Raw genomic sequence first — 21,709 nt, forward strand, 5'->3', positions numbered from 1 at the left:
TAAATTAGATAAGATATAAATAGTAATCAACTCCCCCACAAATAATAAATACATAACAAATTATATAAAATGTAAATAAGCGATAAGTAACTCCCCTTAGAAGAAAAAGTTGATAATTCCCAGGTTCCCGGGTAGGAGCCGCTCCCCCAGTCGCCCCCCCCCCCCTACGCGTCCCCTCCCCACCCCGCCCCCTCTGGTGGGCCATCCAGGCCTGCACAGCCCACAGGTCCCCTTCCCGCCCCCACCGCACCCCCGATCCCCCCCCCCCCTTGCGGCCCGCGCCGCCTCACCCGGGCAAGGCCGCGGGGTGCGCGAGGCCCCGCCGGAGTCCCGCTCTCTGGGGTCGCGCTCCGCCCCCGTGCGGCCTGCACCCCGGCGGGGCCCCGCGGCCCGGGCACCGGCGGCGCCGTCCGCTCCTCAGGAAGCCGGGACCGCGGTGGAGGACGAGGAGAGGGGGAGGAGGAGGGGGCGGCGGCAGGCCGAAGATGGGGCGCCCCGGCCCCGGCGTCGGGGTGCACGCGAGGCCGGGGAGGGCGGGGACGCCCCCAGCCCCGGGCTCCCCTCGGGCCGGGGCCCGCGCACAGCCCGGTCTCTTCCCCCAAGTCTGGCCCCGCAGAGCTGGGCTTCGACGGCGCGCGTGCCCCCCTCCCCCGAGCCCACTCTCCCGACCCCCCGGCCCGCCCCCTGCCGGCCCCGCCGCCCCCCTCCCCCTCCCCCGTGCCCCCCCCTCCCGGCCCCCGGGGCCCCGCGGCCCGGTGAGATCGGGCCCCGCGTGACTTTATTTCAGGAGCTGAACATTTATGTCCGGCCGCCAGCGCCCCGGGGGTGGCGGCGAGGGTGACCCCCGGGGAGGACGGGGCCGATCCACCCCTGTCCCCCCCCACCCCGCCCTCCCCACGCCCCCTCTCCCCCATCCCGTCCTCCCCAAGCCCCCTCCCCACGCCCCCGCCCCCTCCCCCCCCGCCCTCCCCACGCCCCCTCCCCACGCCCCCTGTCCCCCCACCCGGGTCCTCGAGCCGGGGGGGGAGGCCGGGGCGCCTCGTAGCCGGCCGTGGGGGGGGGAGCCAGGGGGGACGGGGGGGGGGACGATGGCCCGGGGGAAGGGAGGGAGCGAGGGAGCGAGGGAGGGAGGGGACGGCGCGGCCCCGCCGCGGCGGATCCCGGCGCGCGTCCTCTGCCCCGCGGCCCCGAGCCCGCCCGGAGCCCGGAGTCGCCGCCCCGCCCGCCCGGCCGGCCCGGCCCGCGTCCCCCGCCGCCGCCGCCGCCGCCGCCGCTCTCCGTGGATCCAGCCCGGGGATCGCTCGGCCTCCGCGTGCCCGTCACCCCCAAAATGCCCAGAGTGAGGAGGGGCCGGGGGGGCCGGGGGGACCGGGGCCGCGGGGGGGTTGGGGAGGGAGGGCGGGAGGCGGCGGCGGCGGCGGCGGCGGGAGGCGGAGGCGGAGGCGGGGAGGGAGGGAGGGAGGGAGGGAGGGAGGCCGGGGCGCGCGGTGCGCCGCGAGGGGCCGCGCGGAGCGGGGACCCGGGCGGGAGGGGGGTGGGGGGAGGGCTGGGGGCGAGAGAGCGAGAGGGAGAGAGGGAGAGAGAGAGAGGGAAAGAGAGCGAGAGCGAGCCCGGGCGAGCGAGCGAGCGAGAGAGAAAGTAACTCCCGGACGCGGGCGCGGCGCGGGGGCCCCAGGCCCGGCGGCGGCGGCGGCGGGCGCGGGGCGCGGGGCCCGGCGGGGCGCGGGGGCGGGGGTCCGCCCGCACCGCTCCCGCGCGGATCCGCCGCCGGCCGGCCGGCCCGGCTCCGAGGTAAGCCCCGCGCGGGGATCGCCGGCCCGGCGCCGCGCACCCGCCCGGCCGGGCCCCCGAAGTGTCCGCCGCGGCCCCGCCGCCCCCGGAGAGCCGCGGGGCGTCCAGGCCGAGCCCGGGGCGCGGAGCCGCCGGCCGCTTTGTCCCCGCGCCGGGCGTGCGGGGCGGTGCGGGAGGGAGGGAGGGAGGGGTGCGCCCAGCACAAAGGCCTGGCTCGAGTGCGGGGCTGGGGGTGGGGACGGGCGCCCACGTGGGGCGGCCCTGGCCGCGGAGAGCCCCCCCCTCCCGCGCCGGGGGGTCCCGGGGCCGGGGGTGTCCGTGCGTCTGTCCGTGCGTCCGCGGCTCGGCCCGTGCGCCCTCGAACCCAGGGCTGCGTGCCCAGCGCCCTGCGGAGCCGCGCCAGTGCGCGGGGTTCGGCGCGCGTTCCGAGCCGCCGGGGACTCGCGGCGAGGGGCGCCCGGGAGAAAGGGGGCGCCCGGACCCCGATCGGGAGAAAGAAGGGAAGAGGAGGGGAAAAGTCTCCAGTGGGACAGAGGGGTGGTTCTGTGCGTGCCCACCCGGCGCGCTGGCTCTCCCGTCGTCGCCTGGGTGGTGGGTCTTTGGGAGTGCCCGTGGGGGAGGCACCCCATCTCTGCCTGGTGGATCTCGAGGCTGCACCCCAAGGCCCCTCTTCTCTTGCAGTAGCGCCTGCCCACCCTCCAGAAGACCTCCCTCCCCTCCTGCAAGTTCTCACTGTTATCTCAAACGTGCATGAAGGAATTTTATTGCACGAGTGAATAACAGCATTAGTTTCAATTAATTTTTTTTTAATCCCGGCAACAATAAACTTTGAGAACAAAAGCGCTTTTTTTTTTTAAACGTCTTTAATTAGGCTAGCTTCCCATCTGTGGTCGGTGTCTGCCTCCTTGATTTAACTTTGTCCCGCCCCCTTCCTCTGAACACCCCTTTCCTTTCCCTTCTTCAACCCCCCTCCCCCCCATCCAGGGACAGGCCAGGCACTTAGGGTGCTATGGTCACCCCTCTCCTCAAGTTCACTGGCCCAAGTCGGGCCAGGTGGTGTCTGGGCCTGACCCCCCCCCCCTTAGGGCTTTTGCCTCTCCTAGGGCCCCTTGGCATTTTCTCCCCTTGAGGCCAGTGCCCCAGGGGTGTGGGGGGGGGGAGCTGAAACTTTGCAAGGCGCCTTCTGTTTACCTTTTATGGCAGAAAAAATAAAAATAACAGCTTAGCAAAAGAAGCCACTTCACCAAGAAAACGATTTTCCACGAAATCATCTCCAAGCTGCCACTGCCTCGCAACTCAGCCGGGTTTAATCACCCCCGGAGAGCTGAACAACTGCGAGCACAATGGGACACAAAGTCATTCTGTGTGTAAATGAGCCAGTGCGGGTCTGCTCACTTCCTTCTTGCTATGGAAGGGCAGGATGGGTGCAAGAACCGGGAGCGCTCCCCTGCCCCAGCTTGGAGCCAGAGGGTCAATCCCGGGCCACGTTCAGGTTGCAAACCCTCAGGCAGGCCTGCGCTGCTGGCGCTCTCTCCCTCCCCCTCCCCCCCCACTCCCCCTCTTTTTTTTCCTCTTGCATCTCACTAAGGCCTGGGCAACAGGAGTGTAGGCAGGCACTGGGTCTCCGTCTCGATTTGATATACTCTTTCTAAACACCCACTGTTAATGCTTCTGATCCTAGCCGGGGTCTGGAGGAGAGGAGAGCTGCAACCCAGCACAGATGCCTTGCTGGTTTCCTGAGGGTGCTTTGGAGATTCGGGTCAAGGCATAAGGCCTGCGGCCTTCCAATGGTGAGTTTGCCATGGGCATCAGCTTCTGTTTGGGGTGTGCTTTCCTGGGCTTGAGGTCAGCTTCTAAACAGTTTCAAGAGAAAGGGGTGCAAAGGGGGGTGGGGTAGGTGCTCTCATCCTTTCCCAGCCCCCTTGATCCTCCAGGTCTTCCCTGATAACTCTTCATTCCTCCAGTCTGGGTTTCTCAGAAGTTCCTTGAGATAAAGGACCTGATGTGTTTCCTTCCTTCCTTCCTGTCTTTTTTTCCTCTTTTCTTCCTATCTTTCTTCCTTTCTTTCTTTCATCTCTTTTTATTTGGGGCAGTGCTGGGCTTGGGCTCTGGGCCTGGACACGGTACCACAGCTTTCTTGCTCAAGGCTAACACTCTACCACAAAAGCCACAGCTCCACGTCTGGCTTTTTTCTGGTTCATTGGAGATAAGAATCTTGTGGACTTTCTTGCCCCAGCTGGCCTTGAACTAAGATCCTCAGATCTCAGCCTCCTGAGTAGCTAGGGTGACAGGCACGAGCCACTGATGCCCTGCTCCTTCCTTCCTTCCTTCCTTCCTTCTTTCCTTCCTTCCTTCCTTCCTTCCTTCCTTCCTTCCTTCCTTCCTTCCTTCCTTCCTTCCTTCCTTCCTTCCTTCCTTTCTCCCTCCCTTCCTTGTCTCTTTCTTTCTTCCATCTGAGGGTCAAGGTTCTAAAGCCAGGCTGGACCTGGAAAAGTCTGTGAGGCTCTTTATCTCTAGTTAAACACCCAAAAAAAAAAAAAAAAAAAAAAAGCTGGGAGTGGAGTTGTGGCTCAAGTAATACAGAGCAGAGAAAGAAGAAGAAAAAAATAAGTAAATAAACACTAAGGGCCAGCACCCAGGTTCTGAGTTTAAGCTCCAGTGCTCCCCCTTTATTTGAAAAAAAAGAAGAAAGAAAAGAAAACAAGTCATTACCCCTCATTTCTCCAGACAGTATCAGGAACTTTTTTTTTAGGGCACTCTGGAAGAGCAAACCATAGGAAAATAAGTACCCTGCCTCAACATTTGTCAGATTGGAAGCTCACTGGACCTGGTTTATGTTTTAAAATGGGATGTTGAATTTCAACATGTTAAGCCAGAGTCTAAAGAAGGGGGGGGGGGGGGAAGAAACCAGAAACAACCTTTTGGGGTCTTCATGCTATCATTTGGTTTCTGTCTAAGGGCTAAGCTTGTGGGAGAGAAGTCTGGATTGTGTTTGTGGAAGAGTGTGTGTATGTGTGTGTGTGTGTGTGTGTGTGCAAGGACTACAGAAAGCTACCATACCTGTAGTTCCCCCTCTCTCCTGCGTGGAAGGGGAGGGTGGTTCTGGGGGTCACGTTTGGGATTGAGGGTGCTCTTTATTTCTGGTAGCTGTGACAAGCCCCTTCATAGCCCTGGGCGAGGGAGGCAGAGAAAGAGTCTATTTGCTGATGGTTGTTGTCTGGCCAGCTCCCTAATTTTAGCCTGGGGTGGGGGGTATCTGGAATAGATTAGGCACTGACACCATCCTCCCTGGGGTGGGGGCGCATGGGGGTCTGGAGAAGCTGAGCGGTGCAGATCAGGGCAACAAAAAAGACAGTTTGTTTTTTTTTTCTCTGCTGTTGGCAACCATTGGAGAAGAGTTAGCTTCCCAAATGACTTGTGTCTTCTGCTGCCTGGGAGCCCCAGCTTTACAGAGGGTTTGGGGGGGCTCCTTCCTGAGCTGCTGGCTATAAAGATTTGCTGTTGATACAAGAGGAGACATGCTTGGTAACATGGCTCTAAACCAAGGGGGGAAAACATATATATATATATATATATATACATACCAGGAAAATCAGATTTGTGCTAAAGCATTTCAGGGCAGAAATAATATTGAGCATATGTTTCGGTATTGCCATTAGTTGAATTAGCAGCCATGGAGCTGCCTGGGAAGCACATGTGTGCATGTGTGTGTGTGATATTTATTCTGTGCCCTGGAGGCCTGCTTCGGGGGTGTCACAGACAGGAATCGTGAGGAGACAGGTGAAATCCGGGAGGGCATCGTGGCGGGCAGAAGAGCCCAAAGAGCCTGCCGAGGGGGTAAGATGGTGAGCATCCCTGATTCCAGGGAGACCCAGCAGCACCCACAATTCCTGAGCCGTAAACCTTCTGTGTGTTTGTCACTGTTTCCCACAGCTGCTCTGGGCCGGGATGGAAGTCTAAATAAATGCCTCACCGGAAAGAGAAATCGAGCGGGTCCTCAGATCACAGTCACGGCCGGGCCGGCACCGTGGTGAGCTTGAGCCTGCAGGGTGGGCTGCTCTTTGCTGGAAGGTCTACTTATTGGCTGGCCTTCCTCGTGTGTGTGTGTGTGTGTGTGTGTGTGTGTGTGTGTGTGTGTGTGTTGGTCCTGGGGCTTGAACTCACAGCCTGTGCTCTGTTCCTTTTTCACTCAGGGCTGGTGCTCCAACATTTGAAACACACCCCATATTTCTTCTTTTTTGTTTGTTTTTGTGCTGTTTCATTGGAGACAAGAGTCTCATGGATTTTTCCTGACGAGGCTGGCTTTGAACCGCAATTCTTAGATCTCAGATCCTCCAGCATAGCTTGGATTCTAGGCATGAGCCAACAGCACCGGGCTTGATCATGGGTTGTTGTTTTTTTTTCTTTTTCTTTTTTAAACCCAAAAGGAAAAAAAAATTGTTCTTAATTTGATGTGAAATTTACTACATGTATAAAACTCACCGCCTTAGGTGCTTGAGGAAGTCACTAATTTAGAGGTGTCTCGTTACGGAGACAAACTTGCAAAAAAAAAAAAAAATCCACACAAAAAACCCCTGCATCCCAATTCACAAATTGGTGATTCGCTCGTCAGGGGATATTTCACATGTAACACATAAGCCTGCGACCTTTAATTAGAATTTTGCAGTTTGTTTTATGCCCCTAGAGGCTGACACCTTGAAAAAATTTTTTTTTCTTGATTTCTTATTGCTAATAAGCATCTTTCTTTCTTTCTTTCTTTTTTCCTTCACTCCTCCCCACAACCACCTCTGGTACTTTAAAGAAAATGATGCAAATACACTTAATTACAGTGGTGGCCCGTAATTTGTCAGCTGAATATATGATTAGGCTGAGGCAGAAGAGATCTGATGAGATCTGTGATCACACTTAACAATAAAGGAAATGCAGGGCTGTTTGGTTTTTTGTGTTTTTTTAATTGTTGTTGGTCATGGGGCTTGAACTCAGGGCCTGGGCGCTGTCCCTGAGCTCTTTTTTGCTCAAGGCTAGTGCTCTACCACTTCGAGCCACAGCTCCATTTCTAGTTTTCTGGTAGGTTAGTTGGAGATAAGAGTCTCACAGACTTTCCTGCACAGGCTGGCTTTGAACCACCACCCTCAGATCTCAGCCTCCTGAGTAGTTAGGATGACAGGAAGGAACCACAGGAGCCGGGCTGGAAATTCCGTCTTGTGTTTTCCAGGAGGAAGGAAATATGTCCCGATTGTCACTCACCCGGTCCCCCGTGTCTCCTTTGGCCGCCCAAGGGATCCCGTTACCAGCTCAGCTCACCAAGTCCAATGCTCCTGTCCACATCGATGTGGGCGGCCACATGTACACCAGCAGCCTGGCCACGCTCACCAAGTACCCCGACTCCAGGTAAGGCCTGGACACCGAGGCTACATGGTCCTTGGTCCCGGGATCCCAAGCTCCTCTTTTTCCTTCTTCCTTTTTGTGTTCACCTGGTGCCTGGGAGCTGTCCTAAGCTTTTGTGTTCAAGGCTGGCGTTCTACTACTGGGAGCCATAGCTCCATTTCTAGCTTTTGGGCAATTCATTTGGAGTCTCATTCGCTTTCCTCCCCTGGCTGGCTTTGAACCTCGATCCTCCAGATCTCAGCCTCCTGAGTGGCTAGGATGACAGGCGTGAGCCACCGGTGCCTGGCTTTGTTCTGAGATTTTGGAGGCCAAGGCTGCGAGTACCCCCCACCCCCCACTGTGCGATCCTGAGCGTGGCGCTGGGTGCTGCTGACTTGTGCCCCTCAGAGGTCTTCCTCCCAGGACGCCACCTGGAAACCAGATCTGCCGGGGTCTCTGAGCAGCTCCTAGAGGTGACCTGGTATGGAGCCTGCGCTGGGGACTGGAGGGCTGAGCGATGCTGGGGTTGTGACACCTGTTGTTCATTGATTGTTTGCTTTTGGGGTTTTTTTTTGGGGGGGGGTATTTGGTTTTTATACTGTGCTGGCACTTGAACTCAGGGTCATGGCGTTGTCCTTCATCTTCATTCACTCAAGGCTGGCACTATGATCTTCAGATCTCAGCCTCCTGAGTAGCTATGACATCTATTTTTATACATGTGAAATAAGGAGTTGATCCATGTACCCCAGATACCCAGAAATCCCTTCCGGTGAGCTTCCTTGGGGGTGCCTGTCACTGTCTGTGGTGTGGTTTCTCAGGGCATGGCTGGTCTTAGTGTGCGCAGGTATCTGCTTTTTGGGGAGCCTGTGAGGGCCAGGGGGAGCCCTCACAGGAAGAGAATGGCAGAAGTAGACACAGGTCTGGTCCAGAATTTTTGGGTGCAGATAATGGCTGAGGTCTTATCTCCTTTGCACATTAGAGATCAGGTGAGGAGCAGCTATAAGCCTGCCAGCGTTAGGAGTCATTGGGCGGGCAGTGAGTCCTGCTTATTTAATTTGTTTTTGCCTTCTGTGGCATTCCCAAGTTGGGTGAGATAGGTCTTCGGTTGATGATGTTTGTGGGGGAAATTTATAAAATCTCCTCTCGGAGGAGTCTGGAAAAATAACAGCCCAGGCTTGAGGGAAGAGAGGAACCGAGTGTGTGTGTGTGTGTGTGTGTGTGTGTGTGTGTGTGTGTGTGTGAGAGAGACAGAGACAGAGACAGACAGACACACACACACAGTCCTGAGGCTTGAACTCTGGGCCTGTGCAGCTGTTCCTTAGCTTTTTCCACTCAAGGCTGGCGCTCTACCACTTCAGCCACACCGCCACTTCTGCCTTTTTGCTGGTTCATTAGAGATACAAGTCTCACGGACTTTGCTGCCCAGGCTGGTCCTGAACCTGGATTCTCAGATGTCAGCCCTGTCCTGAGTAGCTAGAATGAGTGGCGTGAACCACAGGCACCTGGTTCTGGCTTTGTTCTTGTCTTGGCTGTCACTGTGGGGAGCTGGGGGGGTGGGGAGGAGGCAGACTTTCCCCTCCGCTAAGGCTTGGCTTTGCATGGGGGGGGGGGCTGTTGTTGGGAGGGGGCAACTAGGACCCTGTGGCCTTATGGTCTAGCCTGAGGCTCTCCTCAGCCGTACCCTGAGGGGCTGGAGGTTTGCATTCTTTCCGGGGGCTGGGGCTTAGAACGGATCTGCCCTTCTGCCTGGGTGACTTCTGCTTAACCACTCCCCAAGCCCGGAGCTTTGCCGGAGGCCAGCAGCCGTCAGCCAGCGGGCCCCAGGAGGACAATGAGGACATGCTGGGTCAGCTGGGGCCTGAGAAGGGGCTTGCAAAGTTGGGCTAGAAAGACCTTTGTGTCCTTTCTTTAAGGATATTTAAATTATTTTTAATGGTGTGTGTGTGTGTGTGTGTGCGCACACACGTACGCGTGGGCTCCCTCCTGCTCGCTGGTATTGGGGCTTGAACTCAAGGCCTGGGTATTGTCCCTGAGCTTTTTCACTCAAGGCTGGCACTTTACTACTTAAACCACAGTTCTACTTCTGGCTCCCCCCGTCCCGAACCCCCTCTCCCCCCACACACTGATAACTGGCAATAAGAGTCTCAAAGACTTTCCTGCATGGAATAGCATCGAATCTTCAGAGCTCATCCTCGTGAGTAGCTAGGATTATAGGCCTGAGCCTATAATGGTTGTTTTGCTTCTTTTTTTTTTTTTTTTTGAATAATTGTGGAAAAAGAAGATTGAGCCCTTCAACCCAGTGTCACCAGTGGTCATGTGGAGATGAAGAATCATGACTGGGAGTCACTGTCCTGCCCTGGGTACCAGGGTGATGTCCATATATCTCCCTCCCCCACCATGCCTGGATCTTTGGTTCTCAGCCCCCAGTGCCCCAGGCCTGGCCGCCTGTTCTGATCCACACCCTAGCTGGCTGAGCACGGGCCTCCACGGCTGCCCCTGTCCTGTCTGGTGACATCTTTCAGCCACTGCCATCGCAATCTCATACTGGCGATCATCCTGGCCAAGGAAAACACCACATGAAGATGACTAGAAACTTCCATCTATTAACAACTTGCAGCTGGGAACTTGGAGCTGTTGGCTTTGCAAACAATAATAATCAAAATTCAAGAAACAATCGAAGAAAAGGAGGTTAAGAGGATACTGTGTCTCCCTTTGTCTACTGGATACTTTTTCTGTCCCCAAGGGAGCGGGCTGGAATGTGTGAACTTGTCATTTTGTACAGGATTTCAGAAGGTGTTTTGTTGTTGGTTTTTGGCCAGTCCTAGGCTTTGGACTCAGGGCCTGAGCACTGTCCCTGGCTTTTTGCTCAAGGCTAGCACTCTGCCACTTGAGCCACAGTGCCACCTCCAGCCATTTTCTATATATGTGGTGCTGAGGAATCGAACCCAGGGCTTCATGTATAGGAGGCAAGCACTTTTACCACTAGGCCATATTCCCAGCCCCCAGAAGGTGTTTCTATATACCCGCAGGCTTCCTTCAGTCGGTGGCCTGGGGTTGGTTTCTTGAGAGACAGATGGAGCCACCAATAAAAACTCAGGTCACCACAGGAGCTGGCTCTTAAGACTCAATGATTGGCTGGGAGTTCCTTCATGATGAGTGTCGGAATCCTCCCTTCACCTGCTCCTATCCATGAACAGACTTTGACACTGAGGATGACAAAAACTTTTTTTTTTTGTCCTATGCAGAGGTATTCTGGGACCAATACAGAACCATGGAAAGATCTAGAACCAACCCATCCTGCTGGAAGGCAGGGTGAAAACTTTGTGAGGTGTTTGGTTTGTTGTGCCATACTGAGTCCTGAACACAGGGCTCTCTGGCCTGGCTTTTTCCAGCTCAAGGCTAGCACTCTTTTCCCTTGAGCCACATCTCTGCTTCTGGCTTTGAGGTGGTTCATTGAAGAGAAGAGTCTCACAGACTTGTCCTGCCCAGGCTGACTTTGAACCGCGATCTTTAGATCTCAGCCTCCTGAGAAGTTGGGATTACAAGAGTGAGCCACCAATGCCTGGGCATGTTGAAAACTTTGGATCAATAAGTCCACCCAGATAAAAATAGCCAGCCTTGGAATGTGGGTAAACTGGGAGCATTGGAACCCAGCAGGAAGCCCCGGAACCACAGCCAGCCCTGACCTCGGCAGAGGGGTTTGGCACTTGGCCAGGCCAAGCACGATGCTTGCAGATAGCTAGAGCGTGGAGCGCTCCCAGGAAGGCTGGGGCTGTGGCCCCCACCTCTTCTTGTTAGCGCCTTATGTGAACCCCTCACCTGTCTACCGACCACATCCCATGACACCTGGCTGCCATGTTTAATTGTGGTCTCCGTGACTGAACACACTCTACCACTTGAGCCAGAGTGCCACTTTTGGCTTTTTTGGGTAGTGTAATGGAGATGAGAGTCTCACAGACCTTCCTGCCCAGGCTGCCTCTGACCTCCGCCTCCTGAGTAGCTAGGATGACAAGCGTGAGCCACCTGCATGCGGCTGGCTTGGCCTTTCCTCTTTTGTTTTTGTTTTTCTGCCATTACTGGGGCTTGAACTTGGGGCCTGGGAACTGTCCCTGAGCTTTTTGTGCTCTAAGCTAGTGCTCTTACTTTGAGTTAGAGCTCTACTTCCAGCTTTCTGATGGTTCATTGGAGATAAGAGTCTCATAGCCTGAGCTGGCTTTGAACCACAATCCTCAGATCTCAGCCTCCTGAGGAGCTAGGATGACAGTTTACTATGTCTGCTGTTTCCCCCCCTCTCTCTCCCTCTCCTTCTTTCCCTCTCCCTCTCCCTCTCCCTCTCCCTCTCTTCCTCTCCCTCTCCCTCTCCCTCTTTTTGGTCTAAGAAGTGAATTCAAACTCAGTACCTGACACTTTTTGCTCATTGGCTAACATTCTACCAAGCCTCATGTCCAACACCTGTGAAGAACATGGGTGTCTCAGCGATTGTCTTGGCTGCTTGGCATATGTCCACCAAATGTGTGACTTTTGAGTTTGGTGTCTGTGGTTGGTGGGGTGCTTTATGGGTGGATGTGTCTGTGACCCACTACTTTTATGTGTTCCCTCCTCTTTTTGTGGTTGTTGTGGTGGGGCTTGAACTCGGGGCCTAGGCGCTGTCCCTGAGCTTCTTTTGCTCAAGGCTAGCACTCTACCACTTGAGTCACAGCACCACTTCTAGCTTTTTGGTGATTAATTGAAGATAGTAGTGTTATAGACTTTCCTGCCTGGGTTGGCTTTGGACTGTGATCCTCAGATCTTAACCTCCTGAGTAGCTAGCATTACAGATGTGAGTCACTAGCACCTGGTGTTCTCTCTCTCTCTCTCTCTCTCTCTCTCTCTCTCTCTCTCTCTCTCTCTCTCTCTCTCTCTCTCTCTCTCTTTCTCTCTCCTTTGGTGCTAGCATTGGGACTTGAACTCAGAGGCTTCCCGCCATGGCCTGGCTTTTTCACTTAAGGCTGGCATCCTACCACTTGAGCCTTAGCTCCACTTCCAGCTTTTTGCTGGTTAACTGGAGATGAGTCTCAGGTTTATCTGCCTGGGCTGGCTTGGAGCCTTGATCTCTCAGATCCCAGCCTCCTGAGTAGCTAGGATGACAGGCTGGCTGTATGTGTCCTGCTGTAGATTTCCAGGCCTGCACTCTATCAGTCATCTGGCACGGGGGGTAGGGGGTGTCCCTCTCCGGATGTGGCTTGTGAGCATGGGTGCCCCAACGACATGTGGGATGGCAGCCTGGCTGCCCCAGGTGTGTGTAGATTGCCATCGGGCTTGGTATGATCCTTAAGTTCCCCTCCGGTTGCTCCTTGCTCCTTAAAGCAGAGTGGACCCCGGGGGTGGGGGGTGGGGGCAGCAGGTGGAAGCTGCCCTTCCCACAATCCACCTGGCCTGTCTTTCCCCAGAATAAGCCGTCTCTTCAATGGTACGGAACCCATCGTCTTGGACAGTTTGAAGCAACATTATTTCATCGATCGGGATGGGGAAATTTTCCGCTACATCCTGAGTTTCTTGCGGACATCCAAATTACTGCTACCTGATGACTTTAAGGTAAGTCTATGGGCGAAGCCTCTCTCTCCCTGCATCCCCCCTTCCCCCCCCACCATGTGGAGGTATTACACTGGGGACTCTGTGACTTAAATAAATGGGCTTGTGGTTGTCATGGCAACTGTAAAAAAAAAAGAGTGAAATAAGGAGGAAGCCCAGGGCTAAATCCATTGGTTTTGGTTTTGGGTTTTTTTCTCATTTTTTTTTCTCACATTTTAAGCATATGTATCAGGATGTAATAACAGTTAAGCTGCTCAGGTTAATGTGCATTGTGTTTGAGGACTGCTGGGTGCTAAAAGTTACCGGTAGTCAATATAAATTGATGGCAATTTATAGAGGAGGGACCCTGAGAAACAGACACCCTTGAGGCAGGGGGGTCTCCACTTTGCCATGAACCTTCTCAGGTTGCTCCGGTTCCTTTCATTCTACGTTACAGGCCCCTGAAATTATGGGAGGTTGAAAACTTTAATCTGGGCTAGTCTATCTTTGGTCTGTGTGTGTACACACATACACACACCACACATAAACCACACATACATACACACACACACACACATATGTACCAGTCCTGGGCCATGAACTCAGGGCCTGAGCACTGTCCCTGGATTCTTTTTGCTCAAGGCTAGCACTCTACTACTTGAGCCACAGTGCCACCTCTGGCCTTTTCTGTATATGTGGTGCTGAGGAATCAAACCCAGGGCTTCATGCATGCTAGGCAAGCAATCTGCCACTAGGCCACATTCCCAACCCCTGTCCCTGAGTTTTTAATGCTCAAAGCTAGCACACTGCCACTTGAGACAGCTCCACTTTCAGCTATTTTTTGGTTAGTCATTGGAGATAAATAGTCTCACAGACTTGCTGGCCCATGCTGGCTTCAAGCTATGATCCTTAGATCTCAGCTTCCTGAGTAGCTAGGATGACAGGCGTGAGCCACTGGTGTCCAATTGATTTGACCTAGAGCATCAGGGACATTTGTCCTTGGTCACATTTGAGCTTAAAAAAAAAAATCAGTGCAGAAAGGAAGCCATGGGTCTGCCTGTGATGCTTATGACCTAGTAGAAAGACGCAGGGGGCCTGAGTTCCATAGTCCTGTGAAGTTCAGAAAGTAGAGTGTAGCCAAGCATGGCGGCTCATGCCTGTCATCCCAGCTACTCAGGAGGCTGAGAGCTGAGAGTTAGAGTTTCAAATCAGCCTGGACAGGAAAGTCCATGAAATTCTTATCTTCAATTAACTACCCCCCCAAAAAAAAATCAGGAGTGGCACAAGTGGTAGAATGCTAGCCTGAGTGAAAAAGTTAAGGGGCAGTGCCCAGGTCCTGAAATTCAAGCCCCAGGACTGGCAGGCACACACACACACACACACACACACACACACACACACACACACACACAGAAGACACAGGGTGGTAGACTGGGGCAGGAGGGTAATTTCTAGGGCCATGGATTAGGGTAGAGAGAGGATATGGAGGTAGAGACTTATATCTAGGAAGAGGCTGCGAATGGCTGTTGGTGTGGGTCGCAGTGGGTGGGTATTGGCGTGAGTCAGGGTTGGTGTGAGTCGTGGTGGGTGGGTATTGGTGTGAGTCGGGGTAGGTGTGGGTCGAGGTGGGTATTGGTGTGAGTCGGGGTTGGTGTGGGTCGTGGTGGGTGGGTATTGGGTCACAGTGGGTGGGTACTGGCATGAGTTGGGGTTGGTGTGGGTCGTGGTGGGTGGGTATTGGGTCACAGTGGGTGGGTACTGGCATGAGTTGGGGTTGGTGTGGGTCGCGGTGGGTGGGTATTGGCGTGAGTCAGGGTTGGTGTGGGTTGCAGTGGGTGGGTATTGGCGTGAGTTGGGGTTGGTGTGGATTGAATCCTAAGTTGGTAAGTGGAGATCCAGACACAGCAGGCTGGAGTTGTATGAAAAGCCCTGTTCTTTCTGTAGACAACTTGGTGAGGGCATAGCAGGAGTCATTCCAGGAGATGGTAAAAGAAAAAATGAATAAAAGCTCTTGGATGGTGGGCGCTGGTGACTCACGCCTGCCATCCCAGCTACTCAAGAGGCTGAGATCTGGTTCAAAGCCAACCTGGGCAGGAAAGACTAGAAGACTGTTATCTCCAGTGAGCCATCAAAAATCTGGAAGTGGAGCTGTGGCTCAAGTGATAGAGCACTTGCCTTGAGCAAAAAGAATCTCAGGGACGACTGTGCCCAGGCCCTGGAGTTCAAGCCCCAGGACAGGCACCAAAAAAAGAAAGAAAAGGGCTGGGGATATAGCCTAGTGGCAAGAGTGCCTGCCTCGGATACACGAGGCCCTAGGTTCGATTCCCCAGCACCACATATACAGAAAACGGCCAGAAGCGGCGCTGTGGCTCAAGTGGCAGAGTGCTAGCCTTGAGCGGGAAGAAGCCAGGGACAGTGCTCAGGCCCTGAGTCCAAGGCCCAGGACTGGCAAAAAAAAAAAAAAAAAAAGAAAGAAAACCCTGGAGGTGGTGAGAGCCAGGAAAGCTGAGAGGAGTCACAGGAAGGCGGGCAGAAAGTGTCTGACCCATGGCAGCCGTAAAGAGGAGGAGCTGAGACTGGACCTCTTTTGGGACAGTTCCAAAGGCTGTGCACATCTTTGCCTTTCTGCCAGCGGCCCTCAGGCTTGCTAGGCAGACCGATGCCCTGAGCCCCCAGGGCTGGTTGTGGGCATGTGTTTGATTGGAGCACAGGGCCCTTGTCGCCCTCTGAGGGGCGGGTCCTGTGAGCTTGCCCTGCCAGGGAGTGGGCAGTGAGCTTTGTCTGCCGGGACACCGCGCCTGGCTCTGCCTGGGCAGGGCCAGCCACTTGGCAGGAATTGTCCCTCTCTGTCCTCACTGTACTTGGCTGAGCCAACCGGGACACCGTCCCTTAGCTTTCTACTCAAGGGTGGTGCTTTACCACTTGAGCCACAGCTTTCACTTCTGGCTTTTTGGGTGCATCGTTGGTGATTAGAGTCTGTTGGATTTGTCCACCTGGGCTGGTTTAGCACTGCAATCCTCAGATCTCAGCCTCCCGAATTGCTAGGATGACAGGCGTGAACCCCCAGTACCCAGCTTGTCCCTTCGCCCTTTCACTCAAGGCTTTTCCTCTTGAGCCACAAATCCACCTCCAGCTTTTTTGGTGGTTGATTGGAGCTAGCACAGTCTCACTGCCTGGGCTGGCTTTGAACCATGATCTTATCTTCCTTGAGTAGCTAGGATGACGGGCATGAGCCACCAGCACTTGGCTCGTAGACATTTTATTTATTTTATTTTATTTATTATTGTTATTTTGGTCATGGGGCTTGAACTTAGAGCCTGAGCTCTTTTGCTCAAGACTAACATTCTACCACTTGAGCCACAGCACCATTTCTGGTTTCCTGGTGGTTCATTGGAGATGAGAGTCTCATGGACTTTCCTGCCCAGGCTGGCTTTGAACTGTGATCCTCAGATCTCAGCCTCCTGAGTAGCTAGGATGACAGGCGTGAGCCACCTGTGCCAGGTTCATAGCCACTTTATAGAGGGAGAAACTGAGATTCGTGGAGGTCTCCTGGCTAGTAGATTGGTAAGGTTGAAAATCCAGCCCACTCAGCTCTGCCCCAAGGAGAACCTTTGTACCTCTGGGCGGGAAGGAGGGCAGGCTTGAGAGGCGCTGTCCCCATCCCGCCATCTTCTGCAAAGAAGGTGGGCTTCTCCCTGGGTTTAGGCACAGCCTCTATCTCTCCAGTTCAGTTTCCTAGGCCTTTTTCCACACTTCTCTGGAAAAGCCAGAGAGGTGCACACAGCCCACAGCTAGACTCCGAATGCATGCATTCCGAGCCCCTTTGAGTCTTGTTTGCTCACCTGTACAATGGGTACAAACCCACACTGTGCCACCGATGACAATTCTTGCAGTGGCAGGGGGATGACAGATTAGATGCCTCCCGCTCTCCCCTCCCCCCCTACCTCCTCCAACCCTTTGCCATGGACCCTGTTGTCCACAGGACTTCAGTCTGCTGTACGAGGAAGCCCGGTTTTACCAGCTGCAGCCCATGGTGCGGGAATTGGAGCGCTGGCAGCAGGAGCAGGAACAGCGGCGCCGGAGCCGGGCATGTGACTGTCTCGTGGTGCGTGTCACCCCGGACCTGGGGGAGCGGATCGCGCTCAGTGGAGAGAAGGCCCTCATCGAGGAAGTCTTCCCCGAGACCGGAGATGTCATGTGTAATTCCGTCAATGCCGGCTGGAACCAGGACCCCACGCACGTCATCCGATTCCCACTCAACGGCTACTGCAGGCTCAACTCGGTGCAGGTGAGCCTACCACCCCCCTACAGTGCACGCGCGGACACACACACACACACACACACACACACACACACACACACACACCCCTCTCCACCTCTTGGAAAGCCTGAGGGTGGCAAAGCCAGACTCTAAGAGGCACAGTCCCTGAAACCCACAAGCCCTCCAGTACTGTCTTACAGAAAAAGCAACAATGTGTCCATGCATAATTTATGCCCTGGCTCATAATTAAATGATGACACCTGAGGGGTTGGACTTTAAAAAAAATTGATCTCTATTTCCCCCCCCTCCAAAAAAGAAAAAAAAAGTTGTTCTGTTAAAAAAAAAAATGGCCCAGAGTATTTTCACACCAAGTGTGCTTCATTAGATACCCACAGTCTGACTTGGTATTTAAATGGAAGTCAGGCACTAAGGCAAGGTAAGATATTGGAGGCTCTTCTACCTGTCATCCTAGCTACTCTGGAGACTGAGCTCTGAGGAGCTTGGCTTTGTGGGGTCAGGACCGTGTGCGGTACAGCACCCCATCTGTTTGCCCCCGTCCCGTCTTCCCCCTTTCTCCTCTGAGCCAGACATTCCACAGGCTGAGAGTCTGAACTTGCCTAGTTCAAGACTCAGGTGTGAGACATAGGAATCAGCCCCTCCCCACCCCACCCCCCAGCTCACAGTAGCCCAGACCCCAGAAGACCTGGGGGGGGGGGGAGGCTTGTGAAGACTCCCACCCTGTGTGCGTTCCCCTCCTTTCTCTCCACCCCTTAACGGATGCTCCCTCAAGGCTCAAACCACCTGGGTCTCCCTGCTTAGGGAAGCAGGTGGCTGCCCAGAGGCGGGGGTGGGGGTGGGAGGGATAATCTATTATTATGGGTAGGAGGCTGAGAGATGCCCTGAACCATTGAGCCATGCATGCCTGGTCTGGAAGGCAGCAGGGTGAGACCTCTACCAGGGCTCGTAAAGTCCAGGGGTCCCTGAGGGCCTAGCTGCTGTCCCTTCTGTTGTGGAACCCAGCTGGAGGTACAGCCAGGACCTTTGTCAGTGAGCTCCAGGGAAGGGAACCCCCAACCCTAAGGATCATAAAAGGCCTGTGAGATTATCTGATACCTGCCTGGATAGATTGGTGGGTTTTTTTTTTTTCATCGCCTACTCATGACCTGTCTGCCTATATTGATAATTACATTTTGTGTTTGTGTACTGGGGCTTGAACTCAGGGCCTAGCTACTCTCTTTAGGTTTTTTCACTCAAGGATGATGCTCTACCACTTGAACCCTAGGCTCCATCACTTCTGGCTTTTTTGATGACTCATTGGAGATAAGAGTCTCATGGGTTTTTCTGCCCAGGCTAGCTTTGAACACCGGTTCTCAGATCACAGTCTCCCAAGTATCAAGATGTGTCACCTGGGCTGACACTGGGCTGAGCCCAGGCCAACTCCCGAAACTGAAACATTGCTGACCCCCCCCTCTTTTCTTCCTTTCCCTGCAGGTCCTGGAAAGGCTGTTCCAGAAGGGGTTCAGTGTGGCCGCGTCCTGTGGGGGTGGCGTGGATTCCTCGCAGTTCAGCGAGTATGTACTTTGCCGAGAGGATCGGCCCCCCCACCCCATCTCCACGGCTGTCAGGATAAAGCAGGAGCCTCTGGACTAGGCCCCGCATTGGTGCCCACCTGACGCCACCCCCCACCTTAGCCCTGGGGAATCGACGACCCCACACACACCCCCAGGGACCTGGAAGCAGTGGGGGAGCTGCCCAGTCCCGCCTCTGCACCCTCAGCAGTGGGCGGGAGACAGGGTAGGGGCTGCAGTGTGGCCTGCCAGCCCCAGGGAGCCACGACACGGTGTCGCCGTGACAACAGAACCGGATGCTGGCCCCCGGAGGCTCGCCTGCTGAAGGACTCGTCACACCACCCGAGAAGCTGCGGCTGGAATTCTGGCTGCCAGCTCCCCGCCCCCCACGGCCTTTTTCCCAGCATCCTCTGCGGCTGGAGGACCACCGAGGCATTCACCCCTCCCCCTCCAGCCCATCCAGAGCAGCTATTTATCCACACACACACACACACACACATGCGCACACACACGCACACACACATGCGCGCACACACACACACACACACATATACACACTGGTGGATGGACTCCGGCATTGGAGTTAGCTTATTTTTCTACAATATTTAAAACCGAGGCGCCTGTCACTGAGCCAGTCAGTGAGGTTGCCACACACCAACACTGCTTCGCTTGGTGCTGGGTTCTCTCCCATCAGACCTGTCGGCAAGGCCGGCGTGGTAGATGAGCTGCTGGGCACGCTGGCCCCTCTTCCCGCCGAGCTCGGGCTCTGGGGACCCACGTGAAGAGGGCATGGCTGGGGAGATGAAGCAGGACAGTTAAGGGCAAAGGGGAAAGGGACAAGGGATCCGCTGGATCTCTCCCCATCTGCATCTTGAACCTTTGCCATCACCCAGGACCCAGTGACACTCCTGTCCCAGGGGCTTCCAAACCCATCTTGAGTTCACACACATCTGGATCCTTGGCAAAGTCTCCCCCACATCTGGGCCAGCACAGGGCTATACTTTTACCTCAGGAATGGGAACACCCCCCCACACACACCCCAGTTATGAAGGGGCCCAGGTATTCGTAGCATTCCCTGGGGCCCCCACTCGGGGAGCTACCTCCAGCTCCAATTTTTTTTTCAAACACAATAGGTACCACCTAGAGTTTCCACTAAACTTAAGCCTGCCAGCAAGATCTCACATGCAGACTGACCGAGTGCTCTTGTGACGCCGGGTCCCAACAAGGAGTGGCCCTGAGGGGGTATGGGGGGAGCAAGGGGATCCCCACAGGTCTGCTGCCTCCCAGATGACACACCCAGCAATGAACACCCCACCTCCCCACCCCCAGCCTTGTCCTGTTTCTCTGTGCACTGGCTCCTGAGTTAGAGGAACTGTCGAGAATCAGTGGGTGGGGTGCCGCCCACTGGCACCATTCCGTGTATAATGCCTGTAGACTTGTATATGACCCCCTCCTTTAATATTGTAAAGATGATGTACAATTGTTGTGAGTTTCATGTCGACACATTCCACTCTCCGTAGATGCCATAAATTGATACCAGAAAGCAAAAGACTGAAACTCCTCTGTCTCTTGGACAGAAAGCTATGGCCGCAGTTCTGCCCCTTGATATTCTGCAGGAAAAGTCTGGGGATAGGGGAGTAGAGGCTTTCTTGGTCCCTTCCATTCAAATTCAGGGACAAAACTGCCACTGTAGCTGGTAGAGAGAAGGGCGGGGTCCCAAACTTGGAATTCTTTATTATATTTAGGTATTTCTTGGCTGTTGATTCCAGATGCAAACAGAAAGGGGAAGTGAATGTTTCTGTGGACTTGTTCTGTGCTGATATTAGGGCTTGAACTCAGGGCCTCAAGCTCTCCTTTAACTTTTTTTTTTTTTGCCAGTCCTGGGGCTTGGGACTCAGGGCCTGGGCACTGTCCCTGACCTCTTTTTGCTCAAGGCTAGCACTCTACCTCTTGAGCCACAGCGCCACTTCTGGCGTTTTCTGCATACGTGGTACTGAGCAATGGAACGCAGGGCTTCCTGCATGCTAGGCAAGCACTCTACCACTAGGCCACATTCCCAGCCCTCCTTTTAAACTTTTTTACTCAAGGCTGGGCTACCACTTGAGCCACATCTCCACTTCCAGGCTCTTTGCTGGATTATTGGAGAAAAGAGCCTCATGGACATTTCTGTCCAAGCTGGTGTTTGAATCTCAATCATCAGATCTCAGCCTCCTGAGTAGCTAGGATGACAGGCACGAGCCTCTGGCACCCAGCTATGGGGGCTTTTGAACTCAGTCTGAAATGGTGGGGATTTTGTATGGTGTCTTGTGTAACGTTAGAGTTAGTGCTCTATAAAATCCCACAGAACACTGCCATGGCTTAGGGCAGACAAAGGATATGTCAGCCATACCTCATCTATGTAGAAGGCAAGAGTACTGTCCTGCCTGGTCACCGGTGGCTCTGGCTTATAATCCAAGCTACTCAGGAGGCTGAGATCTGAGGATTCCAATTCAAAGCCAGAAGAGGCGCTGTGGCGCAAGTGGCAGAGCTCTAGCCTTGAGCAAAAGAAGCTCAGGGACAGTGCTCAGGCCCTGAGTTCAAACACTAGGACTGGCTCACAAAAAAGCTACAGTCCTGTTCCTTTGTAGAGAAAAGGAGTCCAGATCTTTCACTTAGGATGCCTCTGTGTGTGTGCATGTGTGTGAGCATATGTGCACGTGTGTGCTATCCCTTAGCTTTTTCACTCAAGGCTGGTGCTCCACCACCATAGCACTACTTCTAGCTTTTTGCTGGTTGATTGGAAATGAATCTCTCAAGAGTTGTCTAGCCCAGGACCGGCTTCAAATTGCAATCCTCCAGATCTCAGCCTCCTGACTAGCTAAGGATTTATAGGTGGTGAGCCACCAGCATCCAGCTGAGGCCTTTTTGTGTTTTTGTTTTTATATACCCCTCAAAGCCCTTTATGTTCCAGCCCACCCACATGGACCCCTTCTCCATGCCTTCCAAGGACCACTAGCCTCAATCTGCCTCCCTGTACAGAAGCCCAGCCTGCGGGCTTTTTGTTTGGAGGACCTAAGGTGGTTACTGCCTCATCTCACAATCTAATTTGCTGGACAGACTTGGGCTCTGCCTAGCAGCGCACCTCTGGCTGGCACAGCTGCCGTCTGACATTGGGCTTCTGTCTGAGAGGAGG

At 54.6% G+C, this 21,709-nt stretch overlaps 1 protein-coding gene across 1 annotated transcript; it reads left to right on the forward strand.

The window, feature by feature from the left end:
- The first annotated feature begins 1,772 nt into the window (after positions 1 to 1,772).
- Kctd15 (potassium channel tetramerization domain containing 15) lies at positions 1,773 to 20,416 on the forward strand. Its single transcript, XM_048329709.1, has 7 exons — positions 1,773 to 1,791; positions 3,473 to 3,581; positions 5,725 to 5,821; positions 7,007 to 7,182; positions 12,588 to 12,732; positions 16,691 to 16,996; positions 18,461 to 20,416. Exons 3-7 carry the CDS (start codon positions 5,756 to 5,758, stop codon positions 18,617 to 18,619), a joined length of 852 nt encoding a protein of 283 aa, XP_048185666.1. The 5' UTR covers positions 1,773 to 1,791; positions 3,473 to 3,581; positions 5,725 to 5,755; the 3' UTR covers positions 18,620 to 20,416.
- The last annotated feature ends 1,293 nt before the right edge of the window (positions 20,417 to 21,709 follow it).

This window comes from Perognathus longimembris, chromosome 20 (genome assembly GCF_023159225.1).
Source record: "Perognathus longimembris pacificus isolate PPM17 chromosome 20, ASM2315922v1, whole genome shotgun sequence".
Taxonomy (NCBI): domain Eukaryota; kingdom Metazoa; phylum Chordata; class Mammalia; order Rodentia; family Heteromyidae; genus Perognathus; species Perognathus longimembris.